General features: G+C 37.4%; 1 protein-coding gene and 1 long non-coding RNA gene across 5 annotated transcripts in view; both read left to right on the top strand.

Annotated features, from left to right (window-relative positions):
• LOC131231798 (piezo-type mechanosensitive ion channel homolog) overlaps nt 1–21,540 on the top strand; it is a 194,863-nt gene that overhangs the window by 109,683 nt on the left and 63,640 nt on the right. For 2 of the 4 annotated variants that reach the window (XM_058228105.1, XM_058228103.1), the window contains exons 12-13: nt 11,280–11,453; nt 20,944–21,180. In XM_058228105.1, the coding sequence (XP_058084088.1) occupies nt 11,280–11,453; nt 20,944–21,180 (411 nt within the window). The remainder of the gene's footprint in view (nt 1–11,279; nt 11,454–20,943; nt 21,181–21,540) is intronic. The other 2 variants (XM_058228104.1, XM_058228106.1) reach the window with 2 other exon arrangements.
• LOC131231800 (uncharacterized) lies at nt 15,361–18,353 on the top strand. Its single transcript, XR_009164533.1, has 2 exons — nt 15,361–17,607; nt 17,658–18,353. It is a non-coding gene; the product is annotated as an uncharacterized LOC131231800 (long non-coding RNA).

The following is a 21,540-nucleotide window of genomic DNA, read 5'->3' as shown; positions in this document are numbered from 1 at the left end:
GATACACTTACCATTCTTTTTTCCTTTTATTTCTAGAAAGGAATTTTATCAAGTAAAAAAGAAAAGAAAAAACATCCCATCATAGGGAAGAACTTGCACAATACAAACAAATTAACTGCACACCCGTTCATTAGCATGGTAGTCTGCTGCAAAATTTGCCTCTCTTAAGTTAATGGGAGAAAGGTGGGTTGCACCTTCTAGCTAATTCCCTAATCTCCTCTACCAGTTTGGCAAATCTCCAAGGGAAAGTGGCTGAGTTACTCATCCATCTTATTGTTATCATATTGTAATTGGCACTTCATTTGTAAAGTCAATATAGTAGATTCAATTTACCGGAATGGGTAATCTTCTGAATTCTTGTCTAAGTTGATAGTGCAGCAGCAGCAGCAATTGCTTGAGTCTTGATGCAATCCGGTCAATGGATGAATGAGAATTCGATACTCGAATCTCTCGAATAGAAGAAGTGAACACATCACACAAGACTCAAGCAAAGAGAGATAAGCAACTTACTAAAATTGAAATCACTACACCATTTACAAGTACTCGAAGTTCGAAACATTGAAATATTGTAATGCCTCTGCCTCCTAGAACAACCCCTTTTATAGAGCCTAAAGTGACACATCCTTTAATGAATCTTTAACTAGGATTTTCCATCTCCAAGATTGATCATAACCAATCTAATCTATCTAGAATAGGATACTAAGTAGCAGCAACTGTATTTACAAAGTTTTTGCCAACATGTATTGGCTTAAATATAACATAGTAAATCTTCAGATAATCAGCAAAATAATAAACTTGAATCCACCAAACATAGCAATGTTAGTCTAGAAGTTAAGTTCAGCCCCAAGAATTTGAAGTAAACAATCCACATTCAAATGTCGGGCCCCATGGTGGGTGTTGGGCTTGCTTCATTCCTCATTGGTTGGAAAGAACTTGATCCCAACAATTTTGATATTTCATATATGCAGTCGAGGTCTAGATCCAATATTTTGAATTTTTCACCTGTAATCCATATGCTTTGGAAATGGGGCTTGTTCTTCCATTTCAACAAGTATTGCTTGTAACAGTCTCGTCAGCTATCAGCAGTCTTCATGCACAACATTGGTTCAACTTCTTCCTTCTTTCGGAAGTTGTTTATTCATGTCATCAATAACTCATCTTTGCACACCTCACCATGATACTTGAACAAATCGGCCATTTTGATAGTTGGCGAGATATCTATCTAGCACTCAATCGCATAAGCATTGTTACCAAGGTGTTTTGTATCCGTTACGATATGCTCATAAAGGCTAATATGTATAGCTAACGGCCATGACTGTTACATGATACAAAGGTGAAACGGGGCAGTTGGTTTTTTGGGACCGAATCGGCTGTTACAGTAGCTGTAAAGGCCGTTATGGGGCATAACGACCGTTACCCCCATAATCGTAAAAAAACGACCACTTATTATTATTATTATATATATTTGACTCAAAATTTCTCCTTTTTTTTTTTTTTTTCACTTTTCTCATTCCATAAGCTCTCCTAGATCATTTCACTACAGATTTCGACCACTTTTACTATAGTTTTTAAGATTAAAACCATGGATTGAAGTGATTTGAGTGAATAAAAGCTCTAAGGGTTAGTTTTTCAAAAAATTGAAGAAGTATTATTTATGCCTTTTTTTTTTTTTTCCTGATTTCTAGTTCTAGTGCTTGATTGTGATGTGTAAACATTAGATACATATAATCATGTTTAGAAATTCACTAAACAGCCCGATACAACACTCTCACCAAAGAGTGGACCATTACACTACCATAAACATGTTAAAAAAAAATAAAAATGAATATATATTTGGAATATTTATATTATTATGGTTTTTCTAGATATTTTTTCAGAATTTTTTGGGCAAAAGAAAATTTTCAACTGTTACAGGGGTTGTTACACCCCCATATCGGTAACGGTGGTGACAGTTACGGCCATCGTTATCGATACAGAGTACCTCGATTGTTACCCAACTTCTTCTTAACTCGGCATAATCAAATCTTCTTAAATGTAAGTTTGTTATAAATTCCCCTTCGAAACCTTTCTTTGTGGAGTTTAACCATATACAAGCTTAGTCATGTTGTATCAATAATGGTACTTAGCATGGAGTAACACTGAGCCCCCACTAGCATTCATTGTTTCCTATGATACTCCTCAAAACGTTACCAAGGCCACTATTGATGACCTTGGTTTGGCTGGGTGGTATTGCGCTGGAGAAATGGGTTGAGTCCCCAGATGCTTATGTAAAGTCCACTAGAAATCCCCAAAAACTTCAAATTATGGTTCAAAGTTATAGTCTAGGGTATCCCACTTAGCTTATATAGCACGATCCCTACTTAGCTTGGAGTAATGCTGAGCCCCAACTAGCATTCATTGTTTCCTATGATACTCATCAAAACATTACCAAGGCCGCTATTGATGACCTTGGTTTGGCCGGGTGGTATTGCGCTAGAGAAATGAGTTGAGTCCCCAAATGCTTCTGTAAAGTCCACTAGAAATCCCCAGAAACTTCAAATTACGGTTCAAAGTTATAGTCTAGGGTACCCCTTGAAGTCTATCAATTTCGTTGAAGATGTGGGGAGATATTTGTGGCATCTCCTCTCATAAGGAATGAAGTGGACTATTTCAAAATATGGTCCATTGTGATGAAGATTGAAACTGCTTCCCTCCAAGTCCTTGGAAGGCCCAAAATGAAGTCCTTGGAAATATCCACCCATTACGTGGGAAGCACCTGAAGACGCATATAGAGGTCAGTGTTTTGTACGTGCCCTTTTGGAAACTTAGTATTGATGACACCGTGCAAAGAATCATGCAAAATTACAACTCAATTGAGGCTAGTAGTAATTCTCCTCCATAGTGGCCAGTATTTTCGCCCTTCCAAAGTTCCCATACCCACCCATTCATCCTCCATGTTGCTCATATATGATCTTTTACCCCAACGATCCCTCAAGATTGCACAAGCACAAACCCTCGAATAAACATGTATCACATGAGATGAGTTCACACTTTATATTGTCTCCATCCACACATTTGTTGAGTACCTTGCTGAAAATGGAGTCCTCATACTGTTCTTTTATGCATCTGATCTCACAGCTTTACAGTGTTCCCAAGAATACCATCATGGTTCTGAAAATCGGTATCGTATCGACCGATTCTGGTGTATCCTATCCATATCAGCTCGATACGATACATGATACGGGGCCGTATCGGAATTGGTTGGACCATATCTGCACGTATCGGCCGATATAGGCCGATATGCCCATAAAACTCCAATTTTGAAATTTTTTTTTTTTTTTTTTTTTCAAAAATTCACCCATGTCTCCTCTTCTTCTTTTATTTAAACTCATTTTAGGTTAGATCTAGACTTATTTTGGGATCAAAACAAATGATTTGAATGAGATTTGACAAATCGAAGCGAAGTGGACCATTATGGGAAAAATCGGAAAGAAGGGTAAACCTCCACTTCTTTTTTATATTTTCATCTTCTTTTGTTGTATTTCCAATGTAATGGGCAATTGTTCACCAAATCATGTTTAATTTGTGTTCAATTAGGACCCATTTAGTTAAACTTTAACAAGTCAAATCAATAGACAACATTCTCATCAAAGAATGGTCCGATACACCGTTAAATACATGGTCAAAACACAAAAAATGATAGATTCGTGAATCTCTCATTTTCCCCTAATTTTCTGATATTTTTTCATATTTTTTTGCTTCAAAAAATAATAATAATTCTGACTGATACGGCCTTGATTCCGATACACGATGCCATCTTGTATCATTTTTCCGTGGGGGCAATACGGCAACCGACACCGTCATTCAGAACCATGAACACCATCCTCCTACTCAATGTTCTACTAACTTGTTTTGAATTTCCGCTTTGTGATGCAAGAGAGGTATAATCTTTCAAAAAGATGTCCACTTTGCATATCAACCACTCATCATTTTTTGCAAGTTCTATCTCAATCTTTTAGGAGTTCATAATGCCTCATGATCCGGGTACATATTAAATTCACAATGAATCAAGTATGCCTCCATTTGTTGTAGTGTTTGGACCTTTGTGGAGAAATAAAGATCTTATGCGGATTAGTTCTTATGTGCACCATTAGGCTTCTCACTAGAGAAAGTGAGAAGCTCTCTCCCTACTCAACAGTCAGCACTACACCAATAGCAACATTGGAAGCATAGCTTTTCACCTCTATGACTTCGTTGGAGTCCGAAAGTGCAAAAACAGGACTCATCTTTTTCTTAAATGCAATAAAGCTTTTGTCCACCACCTGTTCTCTAGGAACTTTTCTCTATGCATGAATTTAGTAGTACTTGTAATAACAGTGCTGAAATTATGGACAAGTCACTGGTAAAATGTGACAAGCCATGGAAAAAATGGACACCCAAGAGTTTCTCCAACATGGGGCCACTCTACAATGGCCTCCATTTTCTCCTGGCCAACTTTGATCGTTTGGATGTTCCAAAATAACGAGTACGGGTTCACTTCAGGATGAACATTTTTCTTATTTGGGTGATTGTTCTTTATGATCTGATCAACTGAGATGGTCGAAGGATGTGATAAAGAGGGTCGGAGGTCTTATAGGGCTTTCTTTTGGGGCTAACGATGACGATGCGCTTGCACTTCTTCAATTTGTCAAACACAGAGGATTGTTTCATCAAAGCGAAAACCAGGTATCGTCTATTAGAAAGACTCCCAGAGGGTTGGTCGCAAGAGGGCTCAACGGGGTAAATTCGTTGCTCAATGATTGTGTTATCTTGGAATATCAGAGGTATGGGCTGTCCGAATAAGAGGGTTCAAATACATAAGTTCTGTTAAAATACACAAGGTTAAAATTCTTACTATCCAGGAAAGAAATTATAGTTGATTGATAGAAGTGTTGTTTGGAGCTATATGGGGGCATTAAATACGGATTAGGTTTCTCTTGATGTTGTTGGCTCTACTGGTGGTACTCTTCTAGTTTGGAGTTTTGAATATGGAGAAAGGAAGATGTACAGATTGGACAATTTTTGGTCTTAGTGCCGTTACGTGATATCTCTGGATTTCGTTGGGTTTTTTTGCTTAGTATATGGTCTGTGTTCTGTAGGTCAGCGTATCTCTGGAAGGTTTGGAATTTTTGAATATGGAGAAAGGAAGATGTATAGATTGGACAATTTTTGGTCTTAGTGCTGTTACGTGATATCTCTGGATTTCGTTGGGCTTTTTCATTAGTATATGGTCCCTGATCTGTAGGTCAGCATGAGTATCTCTGGAAGGAGCTTTCTGTTGTTTGTCAGTGTTGGTGTGAGCCGTGGGTTGTTGGGGGTGATTTCAATGTCATCCGATTTACGCATGAGAAATCGCGAGGGGTCAAGATTTCTCGTAGTATGCAGGATTTTGCAGATTAGATTGATCTTCGTTATCTAGTGGATATGCCTTTGGGGGGGTGCCAAATACACCTGATCTAATGGCAGACAAAATCCTCTTCTCTCCAGGTTAGATAGATTTCTGGTTTATGTGGAATGGAAGGATAAATTCCCTGTTTTGACTCAGCATGGCTTACCGCATTCTGTTGCTGATTGCAGTCCTATTTTATTAGAAGTAGCTTCCGAGAATTGGGGACCTAAACCTTTTCGACTTGAATCAACTTGGTTACAGGTTGAAGGTTTTTCACAGCTGATTGTGGAGTGGTGGAATTCTTTTCAGGTGGGAGGGATATGCCGGTTTTCGATTATGCTGAAAACTTAAGTTGTGAAAGAATGATTTTCTTGGTGCCCGCGACTCTGAATTTGCAGCTGTATTGCAGGAGATCAATGATATAGATACACTTGAGGAAACTGGTCCTCTGTCAGCCAAAACTAATGCAAAAAGAGATAACTTTTCAACATCATTATGCTAAATGGTTAAAGGAAGAAGAAATTAAGTGGGCATTATATCTTAAAGAGGGTGATAAGAACACAAGATTCTTTCATCATATGGCAAGCGCAAGAGCTTGGATAAACAAAATCTGCAGTATAGTAGTGGATGGTCTGTGAATTACAGCAAAAGAGGTATTGTGCTCATTGGTTGTCTCTTTTTACCACCAACTTCTTTCAAAAGATCAGTGGAACTGTTCAAGGTTCGACAAGTTGGACTTTTTTACTTTGTCTAAGGATGAGGTGGAGTTTCTTGAACGTCCATTTTTTGAAGAAGAAGTTTCTGCAGCTACAGGTTCTATGTGTGGTGACAAAACAACCTGCCCGGATGGCTTTCCTATATTATTTTTCCAAAGGTTTTGGCACATGGTGAAAGATGATGTTATGGGTGGTCTTCTTTTTTTTTTTTTTTCATGAATTCTATGAGCGTGGTATCATTTCTAAAAATGTCGGTGCTTCTTTTATAGCCCTTATCCCAAAAATTGAAGGTGTTGATGAAATGAAAGACTTCTGACCAATAAGTTTAATTGGTGGTCCACAAAAGATTCTAGCTAAGGTGCACACCATAGGATTTCGTGGGGTTTTTGTCAACAGTGATATTGGAATGTATTCACTCAAGACATCGTGGGCGGAGTGGGTTGGTTTGTAAGATGGACCTTCAAAAGGCATATGATAATGTTGATTGGGAGTTCCTTGATTATGTGCTTACTAGGTTTGGATGTGGAGACAAATGGAGATGTCGGATGCTTTCTTGTGTTCAATCCGCTTATTTCTTGTTTCCAATCAATGGTTGACCTAAAGGATTCTTCAAATCTTCTCATGGAGTTAAGTAGGGCAATCCGTTGTCTCCATATCTTTTTAGTATAGTTGGGGAAGCTTTTAGTAGAATGATGCGGCAAGGAGAGGTGACTGGTTTGATTAGCGGTTTCCATGTAGCGGAATTGGGACTAACCGTTTCTCATCTATATTATGCCAACGATACCCTAATTTTTTGTGATGCTGATGAAACAACTGTTGATAATTTGCAAAAAATCATAGTCTACTTTGAAGCCGTTTCAGGACTTCGCATTAACATCTCAAAGAGTGAAATGTTGGAAAATGGTTTGGAGGAAAATGATTTGGATAAGCTTGCTTTATTATTTGGCTGCAAAAAGGGTTATTTTCCAACAACGTATCTTGGGATGCCTATCTGCACAGGAAAGCCTCCAAAAACTTTATGGTATAAGGTGGTTGGAAAAGTGGAGAGAAAGTTATCTATTTGGAAGAGTCGTTATTTATCTTTGGCACTCTTATAAAAGCTGCTCTTTCTAATATGCCAATATATTTCATGTCTCTTTTTAAATGTCCAAAATCAGGCTTGCTTAGATTGGAGAAATTAAGGAGAGACTTTCTTTGGTACGGGTTGGCTACTAGAAGAAATTTTCATCTTTTAAATTGGAAAGAGGTATGTCGGTCAATGGAAGAAGGGTAGCTGAAATTAGGGACTTGGGTCTCGTGTATAGCTATCCTTGGTAAGTGGTTATGGAAGCTGGGATGCGAAGAGGGCACATTGTGGCGAATTCTTATCAAAAAGAAATATGGTCTTCATTTTGGAGGATGGGGAGTTAAACATTCTACCCTGTATCGTGCTTCTAACATTTGGAAAGCTATCACCTCGATTGAACATTTGTTTCGACAAGGTATTTCTCTCTCTTGGTTTAGGGAACCGAATTCGTTGTTGGGATGATATATGGTGTGGTACAACATCAATTGTAGATGAATTTCCTATATTGGCTAAGGTGACGTTGGAGAGATACATAACAGTTGATCGGTGTTATTTATTTAGAAATGGGCAGGTGGTTTGGACACCTTCTTTTTGTCGGAATTTAAAAGACAGAGATTGACGAATATGCATCATTAATATCTTGGCTGAATCTATTGTTCCTAAATCTCTTGAAAGTGACTCAATGGTTTGGTCTGCTCATAGTTCAGGATGGTTTTCAGTTCTCTCCTTTTATACTTTGTTGCAAGTTTCATCACGCGATCACCAGCTTCATTTTCCTTATCATTTATGATTATATGGTGCTCCTCTCCTCAAGTTGCCACTTTCGTTTGGTTAGTGGGCAGGAAATGAGTATTACAGTGGATAGTTTATAATGGAGGGCTCTAATTCTTCCAAATGTTTGTTTGATGTATATGGGGGATGCGGAATCAATTGATCATTTATTCATCCACTTTAATTATGCAAGACAAATCTGGGAGCATTACTTTGCCATTCTTGGTATTGAGTGCGTGATGTCGAGTTCTTATTGTGATCTCTTATGGGCTTTTTTTTTTTTGGGGGGGGGGGGGGGGGGGGGGGGTGTTCGCGGTTACATCTTCAAAGGCATTGTGGCGATTGCTTTTCATGGCTATTTTTTGGGTAATTAGGAAAGCTCGAAATGATCGTTGTTTTAACAATAGGGAGGTAACAGTATTGGATTGTGTTTGTAACATCACTTTTTGCATGTCGGGTTTGGCTAATTTTGTAAATATGATAGATTTTGACCAGCTTCGTTCAGAGATTCATTTGTAAATTTCGTCTGTTTTGTTTTCTTTGTATTTTTGCTCACTTCTTGCAAGTTTTCAATAAAATTTGAGTTAATTTTCAAAAAACAAAAAAAATGACACGACTTTTGTTAAAGGAGCACTTTCTTTGCATAGTACATCAAATACTTACCATAAGTTGTCAATGTGAGCAGATGAATCAGGAGTAGAAACAAGAATATTGTCGAATAAACAATATGAAGGGACAGAGTATCTCTATCATCAGCCCATAAAGTATTTTTGTGTTTGAAAGGTGCATCAAAAAGCACCCGTACAACCCATCTCGCTTCTTAAATGCGGTTTACAACTTGTCCTTGGGCTGGATACGAATCTGATGAGGTTGTGTAAGTGTTCAAGTTGTTTGGTATAGGGTGGCTTTAGTAACAAATTTTGGAATTACTTGTGATAGGATTTGGGAAAAGAAAGGGAACGATTTGAGGAACAAGTGGGGCCTTGGGATCAAAGCTGGCTTTGGTACCAAATGATGCAAGCCTTTTTTATTTTTTTGGTTTTTGAAAGGTAACACTACTAGGGATTGAACCCTGGATCACTCACACACCCAACACTGTCTCTACCAGCTCATCTAATGAGCAGAAGACAAATGATGCAATCCAATTGCTAGAATAGATGAATGAATAGACGAAGTATCTCACCACACGAGAATATTCGTAAAGAGAATGATGAACAACTTATTGGAATTGAAATCACTACACCAATTACAAGTACAACTACTCAGAGAAGAACTTCAAAAAACTCAAAAATATTTTAATGCCTCTACCTCCTAGAATTGCCTCTTTTTCTATACCTAAAGACACATCCTTGAATCGTATTCTCTAACTAGAAATTTCAGTCTCTAAGATTGGTTCAAAATCTACCTAATCTGTCCAAAATAAGATACAAATTAACAACAATTGAAATATTTTAACAAATGTTATTGCCTAAAAATAGCATGCCCCCAAGATATTCAAAGAACCCACAAAATCATTAACTAGAATCTTCCATTTAGTAGTCGTACACTCAAAAATTCAGCAGAAAAAAAAGCAGCACAGATGCACAATTTCAACACATGTTGGGCTTGGGCCTGCATCAACTCTTTAAGATGGATGTTTTGCTGTCTTTTATACTACTAAATGGAACTTCTAGAGAAATGAATCATTCTGTAGTATCAGCCACCTTCACCCTTTACGAGATTACAGATGGCAATTTTCAGGACAATGTTTTCAGTATTGACGATATCGACCAATATATCCCATGATATATCTTGTATCCCACCAGTGTGATGCAAAACACACAAGTAGTGATGATATATCCCACTAGTTCGATCCAGGGAGCATTTTTTATTTTCGATTTTCACGGTTTTTTTTTTTTTTGTAAATCATGGTAAATTAGTGTCAAATGGTTACAAACCCATGATTCTTCATGTTTTGCATGAAAAGTCATGGATTTGGAGCTTTGATTTCGAGATTTGGGGGAGATGTGGCGAGTTGTGGAAAATTGGGAAAATTAAAAATTTCCCAATTTCTCACAAATCGGTTGCTATCTGTGTCCAAACACAAAATCAAACATGTATGTAACCTGATCTAGTGACTTTGCTTTTGCTTTTGAATGTATTGCTTGTGTTTCCATACGTGTCTTCTTACACTTATAAATTATATGAATAGACTTTGAATATGCTTGCATCAATTCAGTCAGACAAAGCATAGATTATGACCCCATACAAATGATACCTATTATGTGCACTTGCTTTTTGTAATGTTTTGATTTTTGAGCAAGTCTTTTTTTAACTATCCAAGTTTTATTGAAAAATTTGACCAATTTCCCAATGTTTCTCAACAACAGCGATACATTACGCGATACAACTGATTTATCCCATGTGATAACCGATATGCATCCGTATCCCAATTGCGCGATACATTACGTGATAATGACACGGAAAATATTGTTTCAGGATAATTACACCACAAAAAACTAGTTGTTTTATCATCTTGATTCTGTTGTATCCTTGGTTGCTTCTGTATTTTTCAGGTCAATGATATGTGAATTCCAAGATTGTCATATGCAGGACATGCTCTGTGACTCTCTGATTAAGTACCCAAGACTCTGAGGAACTTTATTTTGTTATGGATATATAGGAATATATGGAAGTCTGTCTGGTAGAGATTTTTCACCAACTGGTCCCTGGCCTGTTTGAAAAAGGCTCAATGTCAGGCGAGCATTTGGTCATCAAACTTTTGCCAAGATCTCTTGAGAATTCTCTTTTCAAATTTGTTGAAATAGGATTTGTAAAGCTGACCCAAATAGCTTGCACTAGGCTATTTGGATGGTGGCAGTGGAACATACAATTTTCAGTCAAGCAAAACACTGTACATGTGAGGCCCACTTTCCAGTGACCCAAACTATTCATATGGTGGGCCCGTTATGGATATGAGATACCCCAAAATCTCCTCCATAGGTGATCTATCTGATTGGGAATGTTGGCTATGAATTTCCATTTTCAAGCCACCACTCAGATGGAAAAGATCATGTAATAAGGTATTTACTGGGCTACCATCCAGTTAAGGGCCTATCAAATGAATGGCCTGGATTGCTGATACAAGAGCCTGACCGTAATTTTGCTGGCCAAACAAAAAAACGCTGTCTTTTGATCGAGCATCATTTAATACCTATATTAATTAGCTCTAAAAGATCGTAATATATTGTGCTTTCTCCATACACCATTTATTTATGATATCTGAGAGAGTTTACAATAAAGTTTACTGATTGATGCCCAATTCATCTCTGTGCTTCAGTGGTATTCTTTTTGGTTTATCTTCTCAGCCACAAAGTGAGCATAAGGATGCGTCAATTCCTGGTTCTTCTGTGTGAGGCTCACTTCGCAATACTATACATCCTTAAGCTTAATCTTATCTCCAAGACTTTGGAGAAAAAAGGTTCTTTAATTAAGGAAATACTGTCACAGTTAGGTATGGCTTCATACTCAAGTTGGTTCCACTTGCATTCAGTGAATTTTATTAGGGGTCGTTTGGCACCATGGATTTGGGGGGATTTCAAACCCCCTGGTTGTTTGGCAGCATAAAGTAACTGGGGGTTTCAATCCCCTCAAAGAGGGGGTTTGAAATCCAGGGCGAGAGCTTGGATTACACCTAAAATCCTTTCAATAGTTGCAGGTGTAACATGTGTGTCACCATGCTATCATTCTATTGGGCACATGGTCCACTAATGATATCAAAAAACAATTTAGATTATCAATTGCATCACTATAATTACTTTAATATGATGATCAACACTGTCCAAACATTGTCCATGTAAATCAACGGTTAAAAATTGTTGGTTAGTCACTCTGACATGATCTTGTGCTTGTGGCCCATCCGAGACTTCGAATTTCATCATTTTCGGGCAAAGCATATATTTCAGCGGGCTTATTACAACCATCATGTCAAAAATTATATTTCTCACTAATTAGATATATTAAAGTTGATTTAGTAATTAAATTCAAACCCCTGTAAATATACCATGCATGGCTACTTTTAGATTAAAGTTGATTCACAATCCAGGGTGCCAAACACACTTGGAGGATTTCAAATCCAGGGGATTCCGAATCCAGGGGGTTCCAAATCCACGCTCCCAAACAGGCCCTTAGAACACTTGGAGTATCTTGTATATGTAATTTTCATTGCAGTACCATATTATTTCACTTATTTAGTAAACTTTGTTGTTCAAAGTATTTCTCAAAATCCATTCAATAAAATTATCACTTGTAGAGAAAATGTTTATCATGTGAATTCTACAACATTTGATGCTTTTATGCTGTTCAACTTCAACTTCTCTTTTAATTGCTTGCTTACTAATAGATTTTCTATTCATTCATGTTGCGATGCTTATGTTTCACCACCTCTGAGCTTACATTTAACCCCATGGAAGGCTGGAGAACGTTTGTGCCTCCCCTTCCTTTTTTCAATTGTGGTTTATGAGAAGATGCGTGTGCGTGTGTGTGTGTGTGTGTGTGAGAGGGGATTTGGTGCTTGACATCCCTAGCTCCCTTGCTTTTTATTCACTAAAAGTTAAAAAACCATATGGTGCTTGACATCCCCAGCTCCCTTGCTTTTTATTCACTAAAAGTTAAAAAACCATAAGTATCCGAAATGCCCTCACTTGTTACAAATTGATACATGCACCCCATGACTCAAAAATATGATAAATGAGGGGACTGTGCTAGAGAAAAGAGATAAGATGGACCATACAAGTTTACGGTCTAAATTTCAGTCAGTGGGCCATACGTTTGCACAGCCCACACGTTCATCACTTAAACACTCTCCCTCAAGCTAGAGCATAAATATCATTTATGCACAACTCGGAAAAAATACGTTCAAACTGATTTCTCCTGAAAGCTTTATTAAAACATCATCTAGATCTTGAGATTTGACCTACGGTGTAGATATTTCACTTGAGACATCTTGTATGAAATGGTAGTTGACCTTAATATGCTTGATTCTCTAATGAAAAACTGGGTTGCTTGCAATATGAGTGGCCACTTGATTATCATAGAACAACTACATTGGAGTATTCATGGCAAACCCCCTTTCATTAGAGCTTCTTTAACAAACTAACTCATACGTGGCATGAGCCATTGCTCAATACTTAGTTTCAATGCTAAATTGTGCTGCTTCTTGCTCTTTCAGGTAAGTAAGTTGCCTCCCCCAAATTTGCAATATCCAGTAGTGGAATGCTATCAGTTAGAGAACCTGCTCAATCTTCATCTGAGTACCTTGTAATATGAAGATGATTGTGTTGCTAACACAATATTCCCTGGCCGGATGCTTGTTTGAGATATATAGAAGAATCCGAACAACTAGATCCATATGTGGGATTATAGGAGAACTCATGAACTGACTAACTACACTAATTATATATGATGTGTCAGGTCTAGTGATAGTCAGGTAGATGAGTTCTCCCACCAATCTTCTATATCATCCTGAATCTTCGAACAAATCACCTTGGTCACCAAATAGCTTGTTATTTAGATCCATCAGGCATGTCATAGAGTTCAAAGACTGCTTTTCCACTGTGATTCTACATTCTAGAAAGGAAACAAGACCATAAATTATTAAAGGACCCTTGTATATTTTTTAAGGGAAATTTCTTGAAAGACAAAAAAAATAAAGGAATAGAAATACTTTAACAATATCATGACATGGTATTACTTGGTGTACATTGATTGTTAAAGGAAGATTGATGAGTTAAAAAAAATAAAATAAAATCTGATTTATTTATATTTTTCATATTCTTTTCAATTATTTTAAGAAAATTATAAAAAAAACCTTATGATTTACAATACGATTTGCGATTTGATACGATTCAACCCCAATTGAGAGTGATTTTGACAACATTGCATACAAGAGATGTTTCCATACTGTTTCAAAATCATGTCATAATCTGAGCATTCTCTTGGATCCACTAATCATGCATGCTATCACTTTCATCTAGCTTCTCCATGGTCAAATATTTCAATTTGCATTTGGCAAAAACATTTGAATAGATTTAGACCATTGAAGTTAATTTGCTCCATTTAATTTAATAGATGTTATGTTGACCCTTAGAAAATCAAATGGATTTATAAAATCAGATTTTGGATCACTCTTCTTCTCCACTAGAATAAAGGGTTATGATGAATATCATAATGCTTACAGTAATATGGCCAGACGTTTCACCATAGGAGAGCATCCCACTTGCACTATTCACATGATGTGCACACTACACTTAAACAATCAGCCCACACGTCCACACGTTCCAACCAATCACAAGAGAGGTGATGATTGCAAACACGACATTCACCCTCTCACACATGGACAATTGCACATGCCCTATTAACAAAAAAAAAAAAAAGGGGGAAGAAACCTAGGTTTCTTTAAAAAAAAAACTTTCAGCACAAGAGAGATAGGAAGGACAAAGAAAAGAAAGAGTAGAATTTGTGAGATAGAAGCGTGGAAGATGAATTAGATCTGAATTAAATACACTGATGCCATGTAGATTAATATGGAAGAGAAAAGAAGACAAAGAGGAAGAGAAAGTGAAGAGTGGAGAAATAGGTTAAAAACTCCCCCCTCTTTTTCTTATATTTTAGTGATAAAAATTAAAAAACATCCAAGTATCACTACACATTAAGAAATAAAACTAAACACATAAATAAGATCAAAAACCAAAACACACTCATGTTCATCAACAAAAATAAACTGATTTTGCATTTCCATATGAAAATACCTAAAAATATAAAATAACTCATATCCAGTGTTCGAAATATCGGTATCGCGTTATGTATCGCATTCTTGGGATACAAATATGTATCGGTTATCGCATGGGATATATTGGTTGTATCGTGTAATGTATCGCTATTGTTTAAAACATGGGGAAACATTGGGAAATTGGTTAAATTTTTCAATGAAGTTCGGTGACTGTTAAAAAAGACATCAATACACATTTATAAATTAAAACATTACAAAAAACAAGCATACATAATAGGTTTTGTTTGTATTGGGGTCCTAATCTATGCGTTGTCTAACTGAATTGATGCAAGTATATTTAACGTCTATTCATATAATTTATAAATGTAAGAAGACGTGTGGAAACACAAGCAATACACTCACAAGCAAAAAAAGAATCACTAGATTAGGTTACATACATCATACATGCTTGATTTGATGTTTGGACACAAAGATTGCAAACCATTTGTAAGAAATTAGGAAATTTTGATTTTTTTTTTCATTTTTTCGCAACTCGGCTCATCTCCTCCAAATCTTGAAATTGAATCTCCCAATCCATGATTTTCTATGATGGATTTGTAACAATTTGACACTAATTTAGCATGAGTTACAGAAAATAAAAGCATTAAAATTCGAAAATGACCACTAGATCGAACATGTGGGATATATCGCACTATTTGTGCGTTTCGTATCGCACTGGTGGGATACAAGATATATCGTAGGATAAATCGGCCAATATCATCAATATTTAAAACACTGCTCATATCTATCTTTTATTAAATAAAGTCAAGTCATTCTAGAGCAATCAACAAAAGTAACAAAGTATTTATATCCTAACATACTTGAGAGTCAAACATGACCTCAAACATCTAAATGCAATAATACGAATGGAACAAAACGATGCATTTCTGCACGTGGTGGAAAAGAGACTTTGTGATGTTTACTTAACTCCCATACTTCACACTCTAAAATGGACTTGGGAGATGAAGAGGGAATAACAGTCTTGAGGATCTTCAAGGACCAATGACCTGAATGACAATGCCACTAATAAGAAGAGGTACTAAATTGTACTACTACTCCAACATACTCATGATCTAGATAATAAAGTCCGCTATGTTAACAACCTTCTCCAATCTTCCTCTTCATCCCGAGATCCTGGAAAACACAATGTACAGGATAGAAGGTTACAGAACAATTAGGGGAATTTTTGCTCCTATAGAGCAGAGGACAAGAGGAGAAAAGAATTTGGACAAATGATACCCTCCCACTCAATTTGGATCTGATACCATTTACCAAAATGACAAATGAACTCGATAATCAAGGATCGGCTAAGTAGAAAATCATGGACTTATTTGTCAATATGATCCAATGCCTTGTGATCAATAACCCACGAAGAAGAAGAGTGAGAAACTGAGCAAGTTTTACCTAATATGACAAAGGTAGCAGTGGAGGAGAATCGACCACTTGTGACAGACGCATTCTTTAGTAATTTGGAGTACTCATCCTTTTCTAGATTAACCAACATCTCCAGATGTATTTTGCTCTTGTTGGGGTGAAGAAGCAAACTCAATAAAACGAGATCCGTTACTTTCTTCAGAATGAGAGACTTGATTTGCCCAAGCCGACTTGCCATTTAACGGTGTGGATTGTGAGCCCACAATGAGTACATTTTTGAGGTCTCTCATGAGGGTCTACATTTCCAAGGTCTCCCATGAGGGTCTACATTTCCGAGGTCTCCCATGAGGGTCTTGTCCTCATGTATCATTACAATTTCCTCAACCTTACCTCCTTGATTAACTGAAGCAGCACGAGCTACTCCCCTTCGTCCACCAGATGTTTCATGAGTTGATCTATCATTAACTTTAGTAGAGTAGCCAGTAGAGCCAATAGACACATTTAATAGATGCATACACCTCATTGAGTGGCAATACATCCTTTCCTCCTATGATCTAGCTCGGATTGGCTCATATTCAGGCTTCAATCCTATTAAAAATTTGGCCACCCTAAATTCTTCATGCCATTGACGCTGCTTTGGACCTTAATAACTCGTGGGACCTTAATTGGGCCATAATTGCTCCCAGGACCTCTAATCAGACTATAATTGCTACTGGGACCTCTATTGGTACCGTTATCGCTCCCGGGACCTCTAATCGAACAATAATCGATCTCACGATCTCTAATCCTAATGTAATCACTCCAGGGACCTCTTATCGTACTGTAATCACTCCTAGGACCTCTAATCAGACCGTAATCGCTACTGAGACTATAATCGCTACTTGAACCTCTAATGGGACAGTAATCGCTCCTGATTAACTGAACCACCACGAGCTAGTCCCCTTCGTCCACCAGATTATACATGAGTTGATCTATCATTAACTCTAGTAGAGTGGCCAGTAGAGTCAATAGACACACATTGAATAGATGCATACACCTCATTGAGCGATGATACATCCTTTCCACCTTTGATCTAGCTCGAACTGGCTCATATTTAGGCTTCAATCCTAATAAAAATTTGGCTACCCTGAATTCTTCACACTGTTGACGCTGCTTTTCCAAAACAATTGTAAGGGGCTGATATATATTCGACTCTTCCCGCATGCCTTTAAGCTTCGAAAAGTAATCGTTGAGGGGCATATCGCCATATTGGAATGTAATTATTTCTTCAAACAGTTGATATGTACGAGAGAGATGCTTTTGTCACATCTCTTGTGTGTTATCCCTCACTTCATTCGCAGTATCAAGAAACACAACATTTGCACTAATGGATTGTACGATACTATTCCATAATCATGTCATAATTTGAGTATTCTCCTAAACCCACTCATCATATTTATTATCATTCTCATCAGGCTTCATTGAGGTCAAGTATTTTAACTACATTTATTATCATTCTCATCAGGCTTCATTGAGGTCAAGTATTTTAACTACCCTTCAACCGTCAAGAAGACTTGCACAAATTTCGACTACTAAAGATAATTTGTTCCATTCAACTTCGTAGAGGTTATTTGAGCCCCTAGAAAGTCTGATGGACCAATAAAACTAGATTTGTGCTCAATTTTTGTGTCCATTGGAACACAATATCAAAAGGATTAAATGCGCACCACTTACCAAAATCAAGTCGAAATGCTTGCACTTGAAAGGTTCAATCACTCAAGCCGGCACAAGCAACACATTTCATGAGAAGCACCAATCAACTAACGCATCACAGCCAATCACATGAAATTTTACACGTCTTCACACCATGAGGATGACAACCTCCTTCACTCAACGTCTTCAAGCCATCAACCAGGCCGGGGCACAAATGAAAGAAAATTCTAGATTCTTTAAAGAACTCTCAGAATGAGAGAAACAAAAGAGAACAAGAAGAGAAAAAGAATGAGGAGAAATGAATTTCAAGGGAGGAAAGAAAAAGGAGGGGAGGACTCTTACCTTGATCAAACCTTCTTTGATACCATCTTGGTTATGAAAAGATGTGAGAGAAAGCGGTGAGGAAAGAGAGTTGAGAGAGAGAATAGGAAAAGAGAAAAGAAGATTTGGGACTTGATGTCCTCACCTCTCTTACTTTTATTCACTTAAGATTTTTTTTTTTTTTAAAACTAAACAAAACTACCCAACATGCAAATTGATACATGCACCATATGACTCTCAAATATGATAAATGATGGGCTACAATGCTAGAGAAGAAAGATAAGATGGACCATAGAATTGTACAGTCCAGATTGCAGTCATCTAGGTGTACAGCCCACACGTTCATCACTTCAACAACCACTGTGCCATTGTAATCAATCACATGGTGGAGGAGAAAGATGAAAAGAAAATCTTTGGAGAAAGGGTCATGCAAAGAATTTTCTTGAACAAACCTATAATATCCTTTTTATATAAAAACTCAAAAATAGAAATGTTCTATGCACAAGAGGAGCACTCAAAGACAATGCACTCTTGCCCAATAATATCCCATGGAAACATGAGTAATACCTAATATACTCACACTTTCTATCTCTATAAAACCTATCTATGTTAACTTTTCCGTTTCTTTGCTTTTATGGGCATTTGTCTTTGTATGTTTACTGAGTTTGGCAACACATCTTTGTCAACTGTCCATGACATTCTAAACAAGGAAATACACAACGTTCAATTGGGTGATGAACTATATTTGTAAGACGCAACCTTTTGGTGATTCAAACCATTTTAGTTGTATAGGAGATTCCCCAAAAGTCTTCCCCGCGAAAATGACCCTAACAATCTAATTGGGACACTATTAAGTATGGATCATTGACCACGATTTTTCCATGTGAAACTGACAAATAGGATGGCTAGGATCTGTTAAGAGCTGGGTCATGGTCCATCCCATCATGGCATCCACTATATGAATGGTTGAGGTTACTAAAAAGTGGGTCCTACCCAGTGTTCGAAGTATCGGTATCGCTACAAGTTTCACTGGCTAGGGATACGGAAACAATATCGATATCGCCGATAATATCACTAATAACCGGAAATGAGGGGAAACATGGGAAAAACGGTGGAATTTTTAGCGAAACTTCGGGAGATGTTAAAATGTACATATTTGTATATTTAGAAGAAAAAAATTTTTGCAAAAGGAATGCATACATAACAAGTTTCCATTTAATTGGGCCTTAAAAGCATGTTCTGTTGTAAGAAATCAGTCCAACCATCCCATCCAGCCTATTTAACCATCCAACCTTCCATCCAAACATCCATCGATATTGCAAAATATCAACAAGACATGATATTTCACCAAGAAATCATCGACAATTAGAAAGGAAATGAAAGATTGTAGTCTCAATATCGCGCATGTTGCGATATCGATAAGATCGATATATTATCAATATTATCAAGGACAAGTTGAACACTACATACAACCATGTGCCCATGGAAAAAAAAAAACCTGAAATAAAAACATTTCTAATTAACAAAATTTTGATTATATCAATACGATCGCTGATATACTTATAATATAAGCATTACCTAGACTTTACATAGTCGAAAACATTGGCGATACATTGGCGATATTGATGCATTGGCAATACAAGCGACACCTAGAATTTAGATAGTTGAAAATATTGGCAATTATATTAACGATATTGATACATTGGCGATACTTAGCGATACATTGCTAATACTTGAAAATTTTGATACTACCAACGTTATTGGTATCGCTACCAGTGTTATCGGTATCGCTGAGATGGAGGTAAAGATAATATCGGAGATATTTCGATAATATCGAAGATAATTCGAACACTGGTCCTACCTTTACATTGTTGGGTTGAACAAAAAAATTTCATTTCTTTTGATGTGTCATACAGGACCTCTTTTCATACCCCCTCAAGTTAACTTACAGCCGTCACCTTAGCAGAGGTGATGTTAAATGTTCTTTAGTCCCATGGCCCATGCGTATTATACCACATATATAACCAGCAGGTTTTTTCTCCTTCATGTAGCTTCTCAATGATATATTTTGAGTTGGAGCCCTGCTAAGGGTGGCTGCTCAAAGAGGATTGACAATCCCCTTTACAGCACGTGTGAGTGTGGCACACACATATAAGAACCAGATTTCATCATGTGGGCCCACTGATGAACTTGCACTGTCCCAGTCACCAATTTGATTGGCCATGCATGTATGATAAAATTGGAAGGTTGCAACAACTTGATAATCAGTCCACATTCAGTGCAGTCAGTCCACCTGATGAGTGCCACCAGCCTAATTTCTTGGCCAGGGCATGCTATAGGTGGGCCCAGTCTGATAACATTCTGGAACTTGCATGCATTTACCATGCTTGCAGGCGTGCTGCAAAAAAGGATCATGGTATTAAAAAAATGGTTACATAACGGTGGGAGTTGTTACGCAAAACAGGGCTGTAATGGCCATTATGAAACAAATGGCCCGTGACAGCCCCGTAATGGGCCAAAACCGGCCTGCAGTGGTCCGATATGGGGCCAATACATTTTCTTCCTTTATAAAAAATAAAAATAAAAAAAATAAATCCAATACAGGGCTGTAACGGCCACTACAGGTCCATAAGGCCGGCTGTTACGGCCACCTTTACTGTTATTAAATACCTTGAAACGAATTCTCAATCCTCTTACTTTTAGATGCAAACATTCTTGACATTTCTCTGTAATATTGTGAATAAACTATGCCCTGAATACTAACTTCATACCTTTCTATGGCTTGCAGGTCTCCTGGATTCTGCTACTCCATGGGATTTTGTGAAGATAGCTGTGCTTGCTTCCTTTTGTGCGGTTCAGAACCATGGGTCTAAAATGCTTTTTTCGTTATCTGCAATTGTACAGCACATTTCCTACCCACCATTTGGGTTTAGCATCTTGAAAGCTGGTTTGAACAAATCAGTTTTACTGTCTGTTTATGCGTCTCCAAATGCCACAGACAGACAATTCAGTAATTCTTTGCATGGTATACCTGCGTCCAAGGTCCAAATATCCTAGGATGACTATTTAGTGTCTTCATTTAGAAACAAATTGAAAATTACTGTTCCAAACTCCTTTTTTTCATACTTAAATTCGCCTTTTTGCTTTTACGATACGTTCATAGAGTTGAATATTAAGAGGAGTTACAGGGTTCTAATACGTGCAGTGTCTTGATATGCCAAGTCAATAGTCCATACAAGTGAGGTGCATTTGGTGATCCAGACTGTTAATATGATGGACTCCACTGATGACCGCCGATGTCCCAAATCTCCAAGAGTGGAAGATTCTAACCCGTGGATTAGTGAACTAAAAATAATTGGTTAAGAAAAAAAATGCAGCAAGTCTG

This window comes from Magnolia sinica, chromosome 17 (assembly GCF_029962835.1).
Source record: "Magnolia sinica isolate HGM2019 chromosome 17, MsV1, whole genome shotgun sequence".
Taxonomy (NCBI): domain Eukaryota; kingdom Viridiplantae; phylum Streptophyta; class Magnoliopsida; order Magnoliales; family Magnoliaceae; genus Magnolia; species Magnolia sinica.
The sequence above is the reverse complement of the archived record's forward strand: the minus strand, read 5'-3'. Positions and strand labels throughout refer to the sequence as shown.